Source organism: Sinocyclocheilus anshuiensis, unplaced genomic scaffold, assembly GCF_001515605.1.
Source record: "Sinocyclocheilus anshuiensis isolate Anshui unplaced genomic scaffold, SAMN03320099.WGS_v1.1 scaffold1957, whole genome shotgun sequence".
NCBI lineage: Eukaryota > Metazoa > Chordata > Actinopteri > Cypriniformes > Cyprinidae > Sinocyclocheilus > Sinocyclocheilus anshuiensis.
In genome coordinates, this window is record NW_015537935.1 from 361,640 (window position 1) to 381,370 (window position 19,731).

The 19,731-nt window shown below is 39.0% G+C and overlaps 1 protein-coding gene across 1 annotated transcript in view; it reads left to right on the plus strand.

The window, feature by feature from the left end:
• Positions 1-19,731, plus strand: part of adgrl2a (adhesion G protein-coupled receptor L2a) — a 108,428-nt gene that overhangs the window by 77,816 nt on the left and 10,881 nt on the right. The window contains exons 10-18 of the mRNA XM_016447144.1: positions 3,718-3,756; positions 5,145-5,328; positions 6,329-6,451; positions 6,980-7,185; positions 7,902-8,075; positions 8,969-9,178; positions 11,482-11,702; positions 13,347-13,413; positions 18,840-18,931. Of these exons, the coding sequence (XP_016302630.1) occupies positions 3,718-3,756; positions 5,145-5,328; positions 6,329-6,451; positions 6,980-7,185; positions 7,902-8,075; positions 8,969-9,178; positions 11,482-11,702; positions 13,347-13,413; positions 18,840-18,931 (1,316 nt within the window). The remainder of the gene's footprint in view (positions 1-3,717; positions 3,757-5,144; positions 5,329-6,328; positions 6,452-6,979; positions 7,186-7,901; positions 8,076-8,968; positions 9,179-11,481; positions 11,703-13,346; positions 13,414-18,839; positions 18,932-19,731) is intronic.

Genomic DNA, 19,731 nt, shown 5'->3' on the forward strand with positions numbered 1-19,731 from the left:
CACGGCCCCATGTTGCAAGGATCTGTACACAATTCCTGGAAGCTGAAAACATCCCAGTTCTTGCATGGCCAGCATACTCACCGGACATGTCACCCATTGAGCATGTTTGGGATGCTCTGGATCGGCGTATACGACAGCGTGTTCCAGTTCCTGCCAATATCCAGCAACTTCGCACAGCCATTGAAGAGGAGTGGACCAACATTCCACAGGCCACAATCAACAACCTGATCAACTCTATGCGAAGGAGATGTGTTGCACTGCGTGAGGCAAATGGTGGTGACACCAGATACTGACTGGTTTTCGGACCCCCCCAATACAGTAAAACTGCATTATAAAATTGTAAAAATTTTAGAGTGGCCTTTTATTGTGGCCAGCCTAAGGCACACCTGTGCAATAATCATGCTGTCTAATCAGCATCTTGATATGCCACACCTGTGAGGTGGATGGATTATCTCGGCAAAGGAGAAGTGCTCACTAACACAGATTTAGACAGATTTGTGAACAATATTTGAGAGAAATAGGCCTTTTGTGTACATAGAAAAAGTCTTAGATCTTTGAGTTCAGCTCATGAAAAATGGGGGCAAAAACAAAAGTGTTGTGTTTAGAATTTTGTTCAGTATATATATAATTTATAATATTTATAATTTTTGAAAAAGAAGCAGAATAATGCAATAAGACAAATACGAAAAAGATACAAATTAAACTCATTTTTCAGATACAGTAGGTTTACTTAACATATTTATTTAACATATTTTGTTGGTTAACATTAATGACACGGATAGGTACTTAATTAGGAATGCTGTCCCTTTAAGACGGAAGTCATGTATGTAATACTGACACACGTTCAGTTTTCACCCACCTGTTTACGTTCACTTAATCCATAAACAACTGTATTTATGTGAGATACTCTACACGATAGACATTTGGCCTGCTGTGTGTGTATTTGAGCACTGAGAACTGATCGCGCGCTGTATATGAGAACTGTAGAAGCGGAGCGTGCACGAGAGAGAGGCCTTCTATCAGCATGATTCCGCCTATACCGCCTTCACTAACTTTTAAGTTAATCGACAACAAATTGTGACTCCCGGGAAACACAGGATGTCTGGTCACCTTATCCCTAACCCTTGGGGTGCTGAGGCCATTGTTTCAGATCGCTAGTTCGCGTTTTGGTAGCCTATCCATCCACTGCGGCTGCCATACTGAGACTAGATATGCAAACGGCCCTTATCTGATTGCAATCCATTGACAGGGACGCACATTTTGAAGGACAAGACAGTAGCCTATAGGATGTATTTTGAATGTCCGGTAGTCCTCAAGTAACATTATAGTCCGTCTCGTCTTTTTAACGAAGACGCGGCATACATTTCGTCATAGTTTTTATCATCAGATATTAGTTTTAGCTCATCAACGTCTCGTCTTAGTCACAGAAAAAGTCCATTCAACCTACTCTTCGATGCTTGAAAAAAGTAGACTTTGTAGAAGTAATACATATGAATCGAGTGGTTTATTCTAAGTCTTCTGAGGGTACATGGTATGTTGAATTCATTTAGGCTTTTATTCACATATACACATTGATCAACGCATATAAATAGAGCACATCACATACGGCCAAAGGCAGCTCTACATGCTTGATGTGCAAGAACAAACCTCATTGAGCTTTTTTTATTATATTTGATGTGGTCTATGCATCTGTTCATCATATAAAGTGATCATGTTCCTTCAGAAGACTTGGATTAAACTTTAATTCACTATGTTGTTGTTATGAACTTTTTGAAGCTTCAAAGTTTTGGTTGAATAGACTGTCAATGGAGGGACAGAAATGTCTCGGGTTTTATAAAAAAAAAATATCTTCATTTGTGTTTTGAACAAAAGTCTTATGGATTTGGAACCACATGAGGGTGGGTAAATGATAACAGAATTTTCATTTTCCAATTTTTCAATCATTTTTGGTTGAACTATCCTTTTTAGTCACAGAGCTTGAAGGGCATATTCAAAGTATTTGAAGTAACATTCATTTTGTTAAAGACAGTAACCTCTTTCTCAGCTCTTGTGTTGTCTGTATGGCTTTTTGTGTGTTTCATTCATTAAAGTCAAAGAAGTGGGTGGATATCTGTGAACTCAGATGGCTGGAGTACAGGCTGTACTCACTAAGAGTGAAGCCTTTTTTTCAAATTGATTTCGTAGTTACAGGCCAGTGGAAGGGAGTGAAGGCACACTAGCCTGATTACAAAGAGTTTGGATCCCTCAGTGCACTATTGCAAGAATGCCATTTGTCTCATGGGAGCCACGTGGACAACGGCCAGTGTAATTTACATGAACGCTACATGTTCCAGGACCAACATCCTTCATTTAAACATTTACTCTATTACTCTAGACCTTAATACCAAACTCTAAATTCTAAATCAAGGATTTATTTCTCTTGACCCCGCACTCCTTCAGTGAACCATGGCCCTAACCCCTATTTCTGATGTTAACCCCTTACCCCAGCCCCTAATTTCCTATGATAAATCTTAACTCCAAGACTAACATCAACCTTAAAATATTAACCCTAAACTTTACTTTTAACTTCAAATCCCAACCTCTGGTACAAACACACAATCCAGATCCTATAGAAGAAAATCTTCACTTTGATTTGAACATCCATTGATTTGGCATCACAATTCAGAAACTTTTATCCCAAATCATAAAATCTAAATCTGACCCCAAAATCCTACATTTAACCTGGATCCCAACCTTTAGCTCTCAGTTTCCTACTCTAAATATTTACCTTAACCATTATTCCTAAACCACACCTGTACACGTAATCTCCAACCCTATCCAACCCCTTCTCTTAGTTCAGCTTCCAAATCTAATCCTCAATCCCCAACCGTGATCTTGATCCTATAGAGGTAAACCGCACATTGATTTAGACTCTAGGTCTTCAACCTTGTTCCTGCAATGATTATTTCCAACCTGCTCCAGTTTCCCTGGCCTGTGATTTTTCAAGTGATCCTGAAGAGCTTGATTAGTTGGTTCAGGTGTATTTGCTAAACTCTGCAGGACAGTGGGTCTCCAGGAGCAGGGTTGGGGAACTAGGATTTAGACAGTTTGTGTCTACTTATTGTTTAGCATTTGTTTAATTTGCATTTTACTCACAATTTGGAAACCCAACTTGTATCCCCAAATTTGATCCCCAATCTCCGTTCCTAAATCTTTTTCCTGACCCTAATCTAATCTGAATCCCAACTTTTAGCCCTAACCCAGCACCCAGTTGCTTACCCTAAATCTTTATCTTAACCATTATTCCTAAACCTCACCTTTACACCTAATCTCCAATCCCTTCTCTTAGTCCAGCTTCCAACTCCAATCCCCAACCCTGATCTCGATCCCATAGAGGTAAACCACACACTGATTTAGACAGTCTGCATCTGAATATTGTTTTGCATATGTTTCATTTGCATATTTCAGATGGTAATAAGTTACTGATTCTATTTTTACTTGAAAGAGCACCTGAGGGTTTTAAAATCACCAGACTAAATTGTTGTTCTGAAAGCAAGGCCACTCTGTGCACCCCTACATTCATCCGTTACATGATTTCATCATAGCAGATCCAACTGCTATACTGTGTTTCTGACGTGCTTGTGGATTGGAGAACCCATTAGTACACCATCAACCTTTCTAACTGTGTTTCTTTGGTCTGTTTTTGTTCTTGTGTGTGTCCTCTCTCAAATGAAAAAGCTTCAAAAGCGAGAAAGGACGTGCAGGGCGTATATGAAGGTATATCTGTGCTACGCTACTATGCTCTTCACTTGTTTCTGTACTTTCTCTTCTTCTTTTCCTGCTATTGTTTCTCAGCATGGTCCTGTGTCTTTCAGTCTCACTGTCGCCACAGCATTTCACTCCGCCTGTGTCCTCATTCCCAGAGGTTCAATATTTCAGTGAATTGGAAATTGTGTGGCTGCAATTTTTATGCACAATTCATACCTTTTATGTGTTTGTTTGTGGTCTGTTTATTTATTTATTTTTCAGTTTCGTTATTGCTAAAGTCATGTGTTAATATCTGTTGAGATGTGCTTGAGTTGCAGGTTGGTGGCATGTGTTGTTGTTGCGCTCAACTTGTTCTTAAAGGGTAGATGTCAATTTGTGGTGCTTGAAATCTATTGATTGCTACATTGGTTTTGCCAAAGCAGTTTGAACTGCTAAAAGATTTTAGACCTAGCAAAAATGATAAAAAATAAGTATGACAGGAGAGATTATGTAGAGATCACATGAAAGGCAGGATTCTGTTTTGGAAAGGCAAATCAGTGTAAAATAAATGTGAAACCCTCGACTGTGAAGATACATATATCATCTTTTAATTTGTATTGGTGTGTAGGAGCAAAAACAATTTAGCATTGAGAGTAGTTAAAAATGACCACAAAAATGTAGGAAATTAGAGCCCATATGAGAAAGAGATGGCAAAACCAATCGGATGAGCAATAATTATCAAAGGAGGTGACAAGTATGAATCAATATTTTAGTCTGGTGGTGTGTGTGTGCACAGTAGCTCTGAATGAATAGTATGAGAGTGTAAGTTTGTAAGGTAAAACATTTCCAAAATGTGAGTCTGTTGGTAGAAGTAGGATTTTAAAGTTGTATTCTCAAATGTAACATCCCTTTATAGAAAACTACTGCATTTTTGGAATTCTCCGACAGTATTAACAGGTGGCTTTTTTTCTCTCAATTTTGTGCATCATATTATCAAGACCTAGAGACATTACAATACATGTGTTTTCATACTGAAAGCAGGATCAAATGGATGATATTGGAAAACAGTGGTCTGCACCTTCAGTTTTGACGACACAGAACAATGGTGTCTTTATCTTAAAGGACGCTTTGCATTTATAAGGCGTCATGACCGGCTGTCTTTCTTTACCTCATATGTGTCCGTTTACGTGCTTGAAGAGCCTTTGACATTCAATACTGCACTCTTGAGACAGACAGAGCATGTCGGGCTCATTTCTGCAGCCTGTTTTTATGTGTGTCACCTGATAATGACCTAAAACAAAGTGTGCATGTTTGCTTTTATTTGGGCACGGCCAGACAGCTGCTGATAAAGTCAAGGCTTTGACATTTGACCTTACTACAGTGGTTAGTGCTGACACAAGTGTCTCATTTGGCTGCAGGCTATCGTGGATACAGTCGACAACCTCCTCAGACCGGAGGCTCTGAAATCATGGAGAGATATGAATACCACGGAGCAGACGCACGCCGCAACTATGTTACTGGACACCCTGGAGGAAGGAGCCTTTGTCCTTGCTGACAATTTAATGGAACCGGCCATCGTGAAAGTACCAGCCAGTAATATAAGTGAGTTCGAGCAATGTGCAAAACTAATAGAACTGACAACGTAAACAGTGTATTTTGCAGCTGATCAGTTTGAGTTTGCAAATATGTTTCAGCTGTGAAATTTTAATAACAGTGGCCACTAACACATGGGTGGTTGACATAAAATACTTTTGGGAAGTTGACATGTACTGCAGTGTGGCATGCTAACTCCGTCTTATACTATTTTAAACAGCATTTTTCCTAATCCTTTTATTACTGTTATGCATGCAGCTTTTACGACCTCATATTAATTGAGACTCTACATGGAATATTTCTACTCCATTCATTTGCCACACCGCAGGACCTTTTAAAAATGAAGTGAAGGCAAAAATGCGATTCAAAATAGTGAATAAAGAAATTTTGACCAGTTACAGGGCCTAACGTTTACACTCTCCTGTATACATTTTTATATTTTGCATACCGTCGATAATACAAAGTCCAAAAACCCACAAATGATCACTTGAATTCTGGCCTAATAGGTCATGGAGTGAATTCACTAAACATGTGTAGCATATTTTCACATTGTTTCGTGCAAACATATTTCTTTTCTATATATTGTGACTTATTTAGAAAACTTATTTTCAGATTAAAAATTGCAATTTTGTTAATTATGACAGCACTTATGCATCAGATGATGGATAAGATTTTTATATCCAAAATTGTAGTGTAGACAAGCACACTTTACACATTTTAAACTGCTAGTAAAGTAAGCCATATTGCTGTGGTCTGCTACATCCGCTACAACCTAGCACTTAAAAATTCAGAATAGCGTTATGCAAATTGCGTTCAGCACAGATTTTGTGGGTGTGTTTTCACCGCTAATTGATTTGCATAATTCCTTTAGTGAACCGAACAACGTTAGATGCATGCAAATAAACTGCAATTCATTCTCAGTGAATCCCCCCATATTTTTTATTTACATTTTTTTTTTCTCTGTTTCTGCTTGAACTAACATTGTGAAACATCGGATATCTCTCTGCAGTTCTGGATGTTTACGTGCTGAGCACAGATGGGCAGGTTCAAGATTTCAGGTTTCCCCAGAGCGGCAGGGGTGGTATTTCTATCCAGCTGTCTTCCAATACAGTGAAACTCAACAGTCGTAATGGTACGTTCCAGACCATATGCAAACTCACTCATATACATTCATTCGTATCAATTCCAGTGAGAATAACTACATATAAGATCCAATCGCTCCTGTCACTATGGAGATACAAATGCTCTAATGGTCAGAAAAATATCTGAACATTGATGTGAACATACTGCTCAACATATGTTGTTTTCGACAATCAAAACTTGGTCTGCTGAAGGGTCACTTGGGAATAAAATGAGGTATATACATTTATTTATGAGATTATCATGTTTTTTGATGTATGTGGGTGAATTGTCAGATTTAAGATGATTAAAATTGTACTTTACAAACTATTTTAATGATAAATCATTGCGGTTTTGTTGTCACATTGCAAAATCCTACTCTTAATAGACTTCCTTTTAATTGCGCAAAACATAATTTCTTATTTTCCTCTATTAACTATGAGGTGAAATAACACCCAGACATGTTCTTGACAGTTTTTGTGAGACTCACTGACATAATGGTCTTTAATGAGAAGTAAGGTGTGCCGTTTTCTCTTCGCAGGTGTTGCTAAGTTGGTTTTTGCCCTTTATAAGAACCTGGGGCAGTTTCTAAGCACGGAGAATGCGACGATGAAGCTCGGCCACGAAGCTAACGGACGCAACCTCTCCGTGGCTGTGAATTCCGACGTCATTGCCGCCTCAATAAACAAAGAATCCAGTCGTGTATTTATATCGGAGCCTGTGATTTTCACCTTGGAGCACATCGACGTGAGTGCAAGCAATAAACAAACAAAGGGATCGTAAAAGCAGTGGAATAGCTAAGCAAGACGGCGAAGAAAAGGAAATAAAAGCAGTCTCAATTCAAACAGCCTACAAGGTCACAGAGGGGTTTATTTAAGCCATCGAACATGAAATTAACAAAGTCTGAACCAATGATTATTACCAGCCTAGACCAAATTCTTAATGAAAACTAATTTGTTTGTCGACATTAGGATGTAAATGATGCAATTTCCTTTTTTTGGAGTGGAAAATTAACTCCCAGATTAGCTATACAATGCAGGATGAAATTACCAGAGGACCAATTATCATCTCGCTCTCTTTTAAAGTGTCAGGAGTGCTCCCAGAGGAGACCGGGCTTGATTTTTGCTCTCTATCAAAGTAATTGTGTGATTTCCACAGACATGCCTTCAAACCATTCTGCCCCCTGTTAGCACCTCATATAATCAATGGTCCCATGCTAGATTTCGCAGTCATTTAACCTTATTAGATTCTTTAGTCGTTTATGTGAGAACACACACTGCGCATTCAAAAGAGTGTTTGATATGGCCAGCGTATCATTTGTGAAAGAGTGAATGCCAACAGTTGGAGTGAATTACGATGCCGTTTATTATACGTTCATCATCGGAGAGATGGCTACTAAATATCAATTCATCATCGTCTGCTAACTCATGAGGAATGTTTCTGTCTCCTCCTGTCGATTCCAGATGCAACATTACTATAACTCCAACTGCTCTTTCTGGAACTACTCCGAGAGAACCATGATGGGATACTGGTCCACTCAGGGCTGCAAACTCATCCACGCCAATAAAAGTCACACCACCTGCTCCTGTAGTCATCTCACTAACTTTGCGGTGCTCATGGCTCATCGAGAGCTGCTGGTAAGATGTGATCTTCATAAATATTTAAGCTTTTGTCCGTGCGTTACTGTGAAACCCAGCTGTTATAATAGACGCCGCCAACACTCATCTGCTTCTCTAAGCCAAACGCTGCCAACTGATAACTCACTGGATTGTAGACGGCTACAAATCGGCCTGTTTTAGGCCCTGTCCACATGAACGTGGTTATTTTAAAAATTCGTCCACACGCAAACGCAGCACCAGTCACTGAAACTGAATATTTTTGAAAATGCCTGCCAGGGTGAAGATTTTACAAAAACAAAAACTCCGGTTGCAGTGTTATCGTGTAGACAGTGAAACCGGAGTTTTTGGCTTGTGACGTCGGAGCCTGCGCTGTTATCTCCGCCTACTGGAAACTTTTTCAGGCTTCTGATTGGCCAACATGGCTTTATGGTTGAGATTATATCGCCACCTGTTGGTTTGGCATGCTCTTGACAGTGTTGCATAGCATACGTTTGCATTTTCATGTGGACGGAGATTTTTTTTAAAACGGAAGAATGAAAAACTCAGTTTATAAAAATACCCGTGTACGTGTGGACATGGCCTTAGTCTACTTTTAATAATAGCAAAAGTTTTTTCAAACAAAAACAGTTAGAATTAAACTGTCTGTTTAAAGCTGAAATGTCTGTGCCACTAGTGTTACCAAATTGAATTGCAAAAACATAACCACAAAAAAATTTGATCTAATTGGCACATGTGCTGTGTCTTGCTAAATTTTAGATTTCAATCTGGACAAAAAAAAATTACTTGTTGCATATTCCTTGCAATAGAGCAAGGGCAATACTTTTTCCCCCCATTAGATCCCTTCTATAATCTACTCAGTTGTGATCTGCATCAATATTTTCTCCCTCCATCTCTATACGTTTGTGTCTCAGGGTGCAGATAAAGTCCAGGAGCTGTTGTTGAGCGTCATCAGTCGTGTGGGAATCGTGGTATCCCTCATCTGTCTGGCCATGAGCATCTTCACCTTTTGTTTCTTCCGTGGGCTGCAGAGTGACAGGAACACAATCCATAAGAACCTGTGCATCAATCTTTTCATCGCTGAGCTCATCTTCCTCATCGGAATCGACATGACGGAGCCCAGGGTAACGTTACCTTGAATGGATGTGATGTTTTCAGCTAGTCTCATGGAAATGTCTAGAGACGTGTCCACAACATCCAAGACAAATTTTTGAAGGGAGTTCCAGTGAGTTCGAGCTGCATTTTGACACATGATTATAGCTTTTCAGGATTACTGGATTTTTGTCAGTAACTTGATGTTTTTTGTCCGGAATTTATTTAAAGAAATGCATTTCAAATGAATGTGTTTTTTTTTATTTTGTATTATTCATTATTATTTTTATTTAAATATATTTGTATATATATTTTGTTATGGTTGAACTTAAAAATGCCAAGGTTGTTCAACGTTTAGTAAAAAAAAGGATGTCGTTATATTACTGAAAAATGTCTCTAGGTTACGTATGTAACCATGGTTCCCCGAGGGAATGAGATGCTGCGTCGAGATCGCTTTGGGAACGCCCCTGCGTGACCGCGTTCTGAAGCACGTGTGAAATCAGTCCAATGGAGCAGCGAGACGTCACGAGCGGGGTGACGTGAGCGCCAGGAAGCTTGATAGTGAGCATCTTGAACCGAAGCCGTTTGATAGCAAGGTTCAGAAGATGGAGATCTAAGATCGGATGCAACCCCGCATCCTTCTTCGGAACGATGAAGTAACGGCTGTAGAACCCGGACGCTCTCGAGAGAGGCGGAACACGTTCTATGGCCCCCTTCCTCAAGAGAGTATCTACTTCTTGTTCCTTCCGAAAACTGAAAGAGAGAGCCGCGGATCTAGCGGGGGAGGACCGAGAAAAGGACGAGCCTGTCTCGGATCCCTCCGCTAAATCCACCTGCGATCCCCACGACAACAGTCTACGCCGTGCCTTGGCAACAGCGGGACCGCTGCCAGCGGGATCGCGAGCCTGGCCGCTCTCATCAAACACAGCCAGGCGAGAGCGGAGCATACGCAGCGAGAGTAACTCGCAGTGATGACAATCAGCTCCTCGAAAGCTGACCGTGCATGCTCCGCTCCTAAACAAACAACACACAGATCGTGTGTATCCCCCGCTGCCAGATAGTGTGGGCAGGGAGGCACACAACGTCTGTAATGCCGTTTGCTCGCCATAGATATTAGTTTAGACTTTGATATATTCTTTTGAATGCTTGTGGACTGACAGACAACAGTAAATAGACTGACACATACACAGAGCGCTACTGAAGAGCAGAAGCTAACTTGCGCTCTGCTGGATATGCTTTTATACTTCCTGGCGCTCACGTCACCCCGCTCGTGACGTCTCGCTGCTCCATTGGACTGATTTCACATGTGCTTCAGAACGCGGTCACGCAGGGGCGTTCCCAAAGCGATCTCGATGCAGCTCGAGTTCCTGAAGGGGAACTACCTTATAGTTTTTGACTACTACTAATATGAAGAAAAAAAATGTTTGTTGAGCATTTTATTTCCAAAGGCCTGGAAAGGCTTTACACTTTTTGTTGGGACATGACTGTGGGGATTTTCTCCCATTCAGACACAAGGGCATCAGAGATGGGGCCTGGCTCGTTGTTCCAGTTCATCCCAAATGTGTTCAGTGGGGTTCAGGTCTGGGCTTTGTGTAAGCCAGTCAAGATCTTCCACACCAGTAAACCATTTCTTTACAGACTTAGCTTTGTACACAAGAGGCATTATCATGCTGAAACAGAAAAGGCCCTCCCCAAACTGTTGCCAAAAAAGTTGGAAGCACACAATTCTCTAGACTGTTGTTTTATGCCGAAGCATTAAGATTCGTCTTTGCTGGATTTAAGAGGCCCAGCCAAAGCCATTAATTAGAAAAGGGTCCACATACTCTTGGCTACGTACTGCATAACTACACTACCTGACATTTTTAGAGCCATTAAATCAAAACTTTTGTTGAAAAAATGTTATATAAAAAAAATTTGAAACCCACATAAATACAAAGTTTGTTTGTTTATTTATTTATTATTTTTTTTACTTTGTAAATTAACAGATAGAGTCAGTAACTTGATTTTTTTGTGTGTGTATAATTTATCAAATAAAATTAACATATTTTAACCGTTTATATAGTGAACACATTTTAAATATTTCAATTTAAATCAAACTAGATAATGTCAAAATGTTGTTTAACTGTCCTTGGTTAGTAAAAACGAAAACAAAACAAAAAATGTTAGTAATAAATAAATAAATGTCATTAAATTGCTGAAAGAAATAAAACAGAATTAAAAAGCTAAAATTAAATTAAATTAAATTAAATTAAATTAAATTTGTTTTTAACTTGGTATGTACAAAAGATAAGCTAGATGTTCAACTTTGTTTGTCTTTGACTCTTTTGTCCCACAGATGGCCTGCTCCATAATTGCAGGAATCCTGCATTACTTTTTTCTGGCATCTTTCGCATGGATGTGTTTGGAAGGGGTTCAGCTCTATCTGATGCTGGTGGAGGTCTTCGAGAGCGAATATTCACGCAGGAGATATTTCTATATGACGGGATACCTCCTCCCCGCTGTGGTCGTGGGCGTTTCCGCTGCTGTAGACTACAGGAGCTATGGCACTAAGAAAGCGTAAGAGAGCGTTTTCTTTTTCTTTTTTTTTTTTTTTAAATGCAGTGCTGTCTGCAGGAGCGTACCACAATCTGATGGTTCCATAGGTACCACACACACAGAAAGTCTTCAGAGGATGCCTTACAGTACCAAATGTGGTTTCCAGGCAGGGCTGCATGCGTTAGTGTCTTTTGTTCAAAGAGTCTCTGGTGACCTGTTGTTTGTAAATGCTCTCTAACGGAGACGAGGGCCGCATGAGAAAGAGGCTTTTACGCAGATTAATGGCAGTGCTTCAGCCCTGCATGGGCTCTTGGGTTGCTCCTTATAACACATAAACAGGTGGTAGTGTGTCGGCCCTGTCTGCCACATCACTAGTCTTTTAATACGAAGCACATTGGTTTGCTTTAGATATGTTATGAAAGCGATGCTTGTAGCATTGCATTTGTCTCTGATGTTTTCTACGGTTTCTTAGAGCACTGTAGAATTGACGATTTATATGATCAGTGTTTCCTGCTGGAAGTCACACTCTAGAGAAACTGGATCCGTTACAGGAAATTACTGTCTTTGAGCAGCGTTTAATAAACGAATGCGGAATCAACCCATATAAAACATTGTAACGTAACCCACATGAGCCTGCTCAGTAACAGATACTGTCCTTAGTGTGTATGTTTATTGGTTCTGTTTGCAAAGTCAAGCATCACTAATACAATTGCTCATACTTAAGGTTCGGGATTCAAAAAAAAAAAAACTACTCAATTTCATGTGTAATTGCATTCCAAAATGTGTCAGAACGCAAGTATTCGCTTGTGAAGATTGACTTTCCAGGTCCAAACGCTTTATCAGATTCCAAAAGCAAATGGTGCTCAAATGTACAGTCAGGGTGTGCTGTAATACTACCAAAATATCATGATCCTAACTTTTATCTGCATACCGAAATCTCAGATGACCAGATGGTGATTCATCTTTTATGGATCTTTAAAATATTGGTGCCTGGGATGCAGTGAGCCCGGAGGCTGTAGTGTACACCGTGCTTTTAAAAGCATAGCTTAAAGGGATAGTTCACCCAAAAATGAACATTTTATCGTCATTTACTCACCCTCATGTTGTTCCAAATTTATATGAATTTCTTTCTTCTGTTGAACACAAAAGATGATATTTTAAAGAATGTTGGGAACCAAACAGTTGCTGTAGCCATTGACTTCCATAGCATTTTTTTTTTCCATACTATGGAAGTCAGTGGCTACCAGCAACGGTTTGGTTACCCATGTTCTTCAAAATATCTTCTTTTGTGTTCAGTGGAAGAGAGAAATTCATACAGGTTTGGAACAACATGAGGGTAAGTAAATGATGATAACATTTTCATTTTTGGGTGAACTATCACTTTAAATGACATGAGATAAATTGATATCAAGTGATGGCAATAAGTAGTGCCCATGCCATTATCTTTACGTCAACTTCTAACACAATCAGAAACAGTTAAAAGAGAATTTCGCTCGATAGTTGATCAGCCCTCCAATTTTCACCCGGTGGGCCAATTTTGTATCGAGAAAGTGTAGGCAAGCACCATTTGTTAAAGAACATGTTAGAAATCTCGTTTTTGTCTAAAGTAACAGGATGACTTAGACATGTTTTCTATAAACTGCGCAACTTGTGTTATCTTTGCAGATGCTGGCTCAGGATGGACAATCACTTCATCTGGAGTTTCATCGGGCCCGTCACCTTCATTATTATGGTGCGTTCAGTATCTACTGACCTTCACATGGCTTAAGATTGTATATGGCATGTACATGCGTCAGGTGAAAGAACAAAAAGGAGAATGTTTCTGTGCAGTGCAAGACCGTGTTTCAGAGTTTAAAGAGTAATTGACAAAATCCTCCCGTGCAAAAACATCGAGCTGCCTGTGTTTCTTCAGTCTTATTCAACAGATTGCAGCCCATTGATTTCTGCTTAGATCGGTTCAGTCTCAGCAGACCCAGTCAATGCGGTTTGCAGAGAGGTTCGGAAATGCTGCTCTTAAGGCTTTTTTTTTCTTTCTCAGGGATCGTTTTGATACAGCTTTTACAGCGTGGCATCAGAGCACAACATTATCCTCAAATGATACTCAGCAGGGCGCTTTCAAGCTACGGGGTCGAGACAACCCCTCGGGATGTGGATAGAAGAAACGGCAATGTCAAATAATACAAATCAAAAACGTATATTGTCATGGTTCAACCTTTTAAGGAGGTAGCTGATGACACTACAGAGTTTGTTTGCCGTGAGATGCCGGTCATATGGCACACGGGATTGACACAGCTGCAGTTTAAGCGTGCTGTTATTTGTGAACAAAGAGATTAGAGCCTCGGACTAGATTGGGGAGGTTAAGAGGAAGTAGGCCTTAGAGAGACAAAGATATAGATGAGTCTAGCAGGTGGTATTCACATCTGTCTGGCTGTTTGTTTGCCTTCTAAACTCTGGATGAAAAAACAAATCGTCTTCCTGAAAATGGAAGGACAAGAGGAGATGTTTGTGGAGGGTTGACTTTATTATATCCTTTATACTTATGTAAACAGACCAGTTGATCTTCCACAGTGATGGAAGCTCTGTTTATTGGAAAGACTTTTAGTTGAAAACAGATTTAGAGACACACAGGTGGTTCAAACACTGGTTTGTGCTGCAATAAAATAAAGAAGGCAATTAGAGAAGTGGCCTGAAACAATTGGAGAGGAGTGGCTGAAACATATACATCTGCTTTTAATAATCAAATGCTATGAAATGATCTAGAGATTATTTAAATATTTTAAAAAATTCATAAATGTAGCATTTCCATTAAATGGAATCTGTCACGTGACATCCTAACCATAGAGTAAATGCAAAAGCAGACATAGAAAAAAACAAATCAAAATTTCAAACCAATTTAAATATAATTATTACTGTGAACATTGAAATTGAACATTTACTTGTGATTTGCTTGTGAAAATGTGATTTGCTGTGACTGTAGATATTTGAATTCTTGTCATTTGTAACATTTCTATTAAAATTTTACCTTGACTAGTTAATAATTCTGTGGAATGTCAAATTTAGGTACAACTATTGGATGTATGCTCGCAATTAAAATAAGGTCATAAAAGCTGAATGTGTAATATTTATAAAGAATGATCAAACTGCTGTTGTATAGTTATAAATGGAGTATAACATATCCCTCTTCTCAACATGTCAAACTGATTTTAAAGAGGCTGACAGGCCACGAGATACTGCAAACAATGCACATTTTTGCCACCGCTCTTAGAGGGAGTCCTACAAACCCAGAGATCTGCTCGTTTAGCCACTGCAGTGCTGCATGAGGCGTGATGTATGTGTTTGCGGTGTTGCTGATAATCAGAATACGTGTTCCAGTCATCAGCGGCAGGAAGCTTGTGACCGCTTATGAAGCTGATTTATTGTTGCGTGCTCTGCTCGGACAGCAAGCAGGACTCGTAGTCCTCAGGCTGCTTGACAATGCTAGATAAAGCACAAAGACCAGAGACTCTCAGGGGAACACGAGACCAAGGTTTCCCCCAACCTCTGACCCCTGATTCTCAGCAGATTGGCTTTGTCCTTGTCAATGAGAGAGCCAGAGCGAGTCTCATTATTCAGAGTTTCACCCATTCCGCCGTGCAGAGGGAAAGAATAGTGTGATCCTGTTCAATTAGATGAAGCCCATTGTGGTTCTCATTATTCTACATCTATTTTCAGATTCCTCATGCCCGATGCTACAGCGATGTAGAGCTCCGTGAATTTCACAGCTAATCAAGTCCCTTTTTCCACCAATAGGGTGCCTGAGACGGTGTCTTATATGCAAGTGTTTTGCACAGTTTTCTACCACAGAAAAGTCGATTCTGAGCCAGAAATATTGGCTTTACATTTGCTGTTAATACATTCTGGTCTCCAACAACATGAGTGCTGATGTCTATTTTAACAAGCAACACTATCTTTAACCCAGGTTCAATGGAAACACATATCTGTGGCAACATTTCTTGTGCGTTTTGTGACACTTTCAAAGTGAAACGTCTTGTGAGTGGCGCTAAGTTTGAAATAGCCTAGTAAAAATATTTACATTTTTTTACTGTTTTGCTGTACTTTGGATCAAATAAATTCAGGCTTGGTGAACAGAAGAGACTTCTTTAAAAAACATGAACAATCTTACTGTTCAAAAACTTTTGACTGGTAGTATATATACACATACATATATATATATATATATAATATGTATGTGTCCCCCTCACTTCTGAAATGATGGCTACGCCCCTGCCTGGCATGCTAATGCAACATAATTTTTTTTTCATTCATACTTTTATTTTTGTTCTGGTTTGTTCTGTTCTTGTTCTGTACTGTTTTTGTTTTGTTCTAAAATAATTTAATTTACAAATTAATTTACTTTAATGTGAATTTTATTACGACCGTTGCATCAAAAGCAGCTTGTAATGGAATAAAGACTCAGAGTAAGATTAAATCTCATAACAGCTGGCAAAAAAGTACCTAATTGCTTTGTTTATAAACAGGTTAGAAAGTAATATAGTTTGTTACATCATCATATGGCTCTCAAGTCAGAGAAAACGTGGTGGAAAATGAAGGCACTGATACTGAGAGAAGTTTGCACATCCACCAGCCGAGCACTGGCTTAGGCAGGACAGCCTCCACCGCATTTGGTGGAAAAGATGTTGCTCAGCTCTGTGGCACCAGGCATATAAGATCCATGAAAACCAGGACACTGAGCAAATGAGTGGTCGGGAACCATTAGTGCGTGTGAATGACGTTAAAACACGCTTGGACTGTGACACGTTTGCATCATGCAGACAGTTCCATCTGCACCTTAAATATTTAATCTGGTTCAATCGGAGTTCAAGACGCACACACACAACACACGCATCCAGCTTTCTCCAGTAGAGTTGAGGTCTTCTGCTTGGCTAGCGATTCAGGGATGGTAGGGTTTGTTCAGGAAAAGCTCTTTTCGGAGCAGAGGAAGCCCATGGGACAGGCAGGAACAAGGAGCTTTAGGAGTGTAGTGGCTGCTTTGCTAGGTTACCACTCCCTCTGCTGAGCGTCCTTACTTCCTCTTGTCTCATCAGATCACTGTCAGTGCTCTGGCGGCGTGAGAGGCCTTTTATAGCTCTGTGCTCATAAATTCAGGCACAAGGGCCGCAAAAACAGGCATAACCCCGCCACCCCCTCCCCTCTCTCTCTCTCTCTTTCTCTCTCTCGCCGTGATGTCTCTGAGAAACCGTGGCGCTTGATTGCATGAGCAGCACGTTATTGATCGCCATCGCTGTTTTGATGGCAGAATGATGAGCTTGTGCGCCCGAACAAGGAGCCGAACTGAAGAGCTTGTTTGAGCTGGTGACACCGCCACTTACAAGAGCAGCCGCAAATGATAGACTGCTACGTCCTCACCTGTCTGTGCTCCAGAAAATGGATTAGACCAGAAAATGTTCCGTCACCACATAGTTGTCCCACATAGTTGTAGCTATTGGGAAGTCATTTTACACAGTACGTGATAAAGTATGACCAATGCATTACTTAAGGTTTTTACAAGGTCCCTCTCGCGCTGTGTGTATGAGTGTGTGACTTCGATGTCCATGAATGTTTTAACATTGCAAATGAAACAGATGTGCAGGAGATCGATTGTGTATCTATTGTAAATGGATACAATTTTTAAAGCACAGAATGTGTTTTTGTTTAGATTTGTAGATAAAAGACTCTGAACACTGATTTTTTTTTTAACTTTTTTTTTTCACTTAGCAAAAATCAGCAAGTACACTTACATTTCAATCCTAGAGAGCAATTGTTAATCATATTTACTAGGAAAAAAATCATTTCAGTTAGCTACTTTTTGCATTTGTGTCAATAAATGAAAAAAAAAATGCATTGCTTTCAAAATAGTTTTTACTTTTCATATGAATCAGATCTATGAAAGATTATTTGCTCCCCTAAATAATTGGATGGAAGAGATCGATTGTGTATCTATTGTAAATGGACACAATTTTTAAAGCACAGAATGTGTTTTTGTTTAGATTTGTAGATAAAAGACTCTGAACACTGATTTTTTTTTTTACTTTTTTTTTTCACTTAGCAAAAATCAGCAAGTACACTTACATTTCAATCCTAGAGAGCAATTGTTAATCATATTTACTAGGAAAAAAATCATTTCAGTTAGCTACTTTTTGCATTTGTGTCAATAAATGAAAAAAAAAATGCATTGCTTTCAAAATAGTTTTTACTTTTCATATGAATCAGATCTATGAAAGATTATTTGCTCCCCTAAATAATTGGATGGAATTTGAAATCATTTTCCATTCTATATATTTAACATTCTGAGCACTTTGGACATTTTTGATAATTACTTTTACACTGAGCAAAACATATTTAGGTTATTTGCTATTTAAATATAATTTATGTCTTAACTAATGTAATATCTGAGGATATTAAATAACATTTATATATATTTTATTGAATAGCCTAATATATGGATAATATCTGTGTCTATAAGTTTGTTAAAACAAACACAAATATGTTAACAGTAAATACACCATGCAATCAGTCAAAATTATAAACACATGAGTCCCATGATGCCATGTGTAATGCTATGATTTACTTTCGCATTAGTTTGGTTGTAGTGTATTTTATATGTTTGTTTGCAATGCTGAATGATTCCCTGCTAAAATTAATACAGTGTAACACTGTAAATATGCATTTTCTGTTCATTTTCACAGACTGAGGGATGTTTTCCCTCTGATGTGTTGCCACAATTGCGGTCCATAGATGTTTGTATATGAAATATCCCGGAATATTCCTTAAAGTTATATCTTTTTTTTTTTTCTTTTTTTTTTTTTCTCCTCCTTTATCTCAAATATCCATTTCTCCATGTGTGGTCTCTGAGCTTCTCTAAACTATTTGTGTTTTCATTCTGCAGTCAAACGGTTTTATTGCTTTTTTGTATTCTTTTATTGATATATAGCGACACTGTATTTGGCGCCAGTCATCTTGGCTTTGTCTCGCAATATGCCAGCTGGTTATTGTATTAGGCACTGGCTGAAGGGATGCTTAGATGGCTGTTTTCAATTAATTCTCCTAATAAAGCTTCACTTATCTAATCTTTTAAGTTTCGTTTTTGTTTATTAACAAAGGTCTTTTGCTTTCGCACAGCTCAATCTCATCTTCCTGCTCATCACGATGTACAAAATGATGAAACACTCTACATCGCTGAAACCTGATTCCAGCCGGCTGGAGCACATCAAGTAAGTCACGTTATTTCCCCCATGATATTTCAGCTCATGTGGAGTCGAAGTGTGCCGCCACACACTAAGAAGAAGCTGCATTCCTAATCTAACATTTAGAACAGGAACAGACATTGCTTCCTGGTTACACTGTATGTAGCATCTACAAAACTGTCGTTTTTTGCTTGGATGAATTTAAGTGTGTCGACTAAAGGGATTCAGATGGACTCCAGACAGATGTTATTCTCTTCAGGTGCACGTCATCTATTAATGTGAGTGATGGCCAGAGAGGCACGTAATGATTGAGACAGGCTCAGCGCTGTTCCTCCTTTACAATGACCACAAAACTCTTTTTGGAACAAACCCCTGTATTCAGAGTCTGCCTGCAGAGTGAATTCAGATGTGTGTGTGTGTGTGTGTGTGAAGACAGCGCAGTCAAAGCACTTCCATGTGTTTCCTGTTGCAAAGAGGGATATCTCTTTCTGTAGCGGTTTCTGTGCTGGCTGACCACACAACTCTTTTGTTTTGTTTTTTTGCTGGCATGGCAATGCATGTCTTACTGGTTATATTTGATAGTGTATGACATATTTTCTATTGTTTTGAAATTGTGCTAGCTTGAAAAACATATTTCTTTATATGTTATGCTTTAAAGGTTTGTTAGGTTTTGTATAATAATAATAATTAGCTATGTATCATATTTTGCACACAACCCTGTTACAACCAGATTTTTATATATATTACAAAAAAAACAAGGTTATGATTAAAATAGGTTACAATATAGATTAAGATATATATATATATATATATATATATATATATGT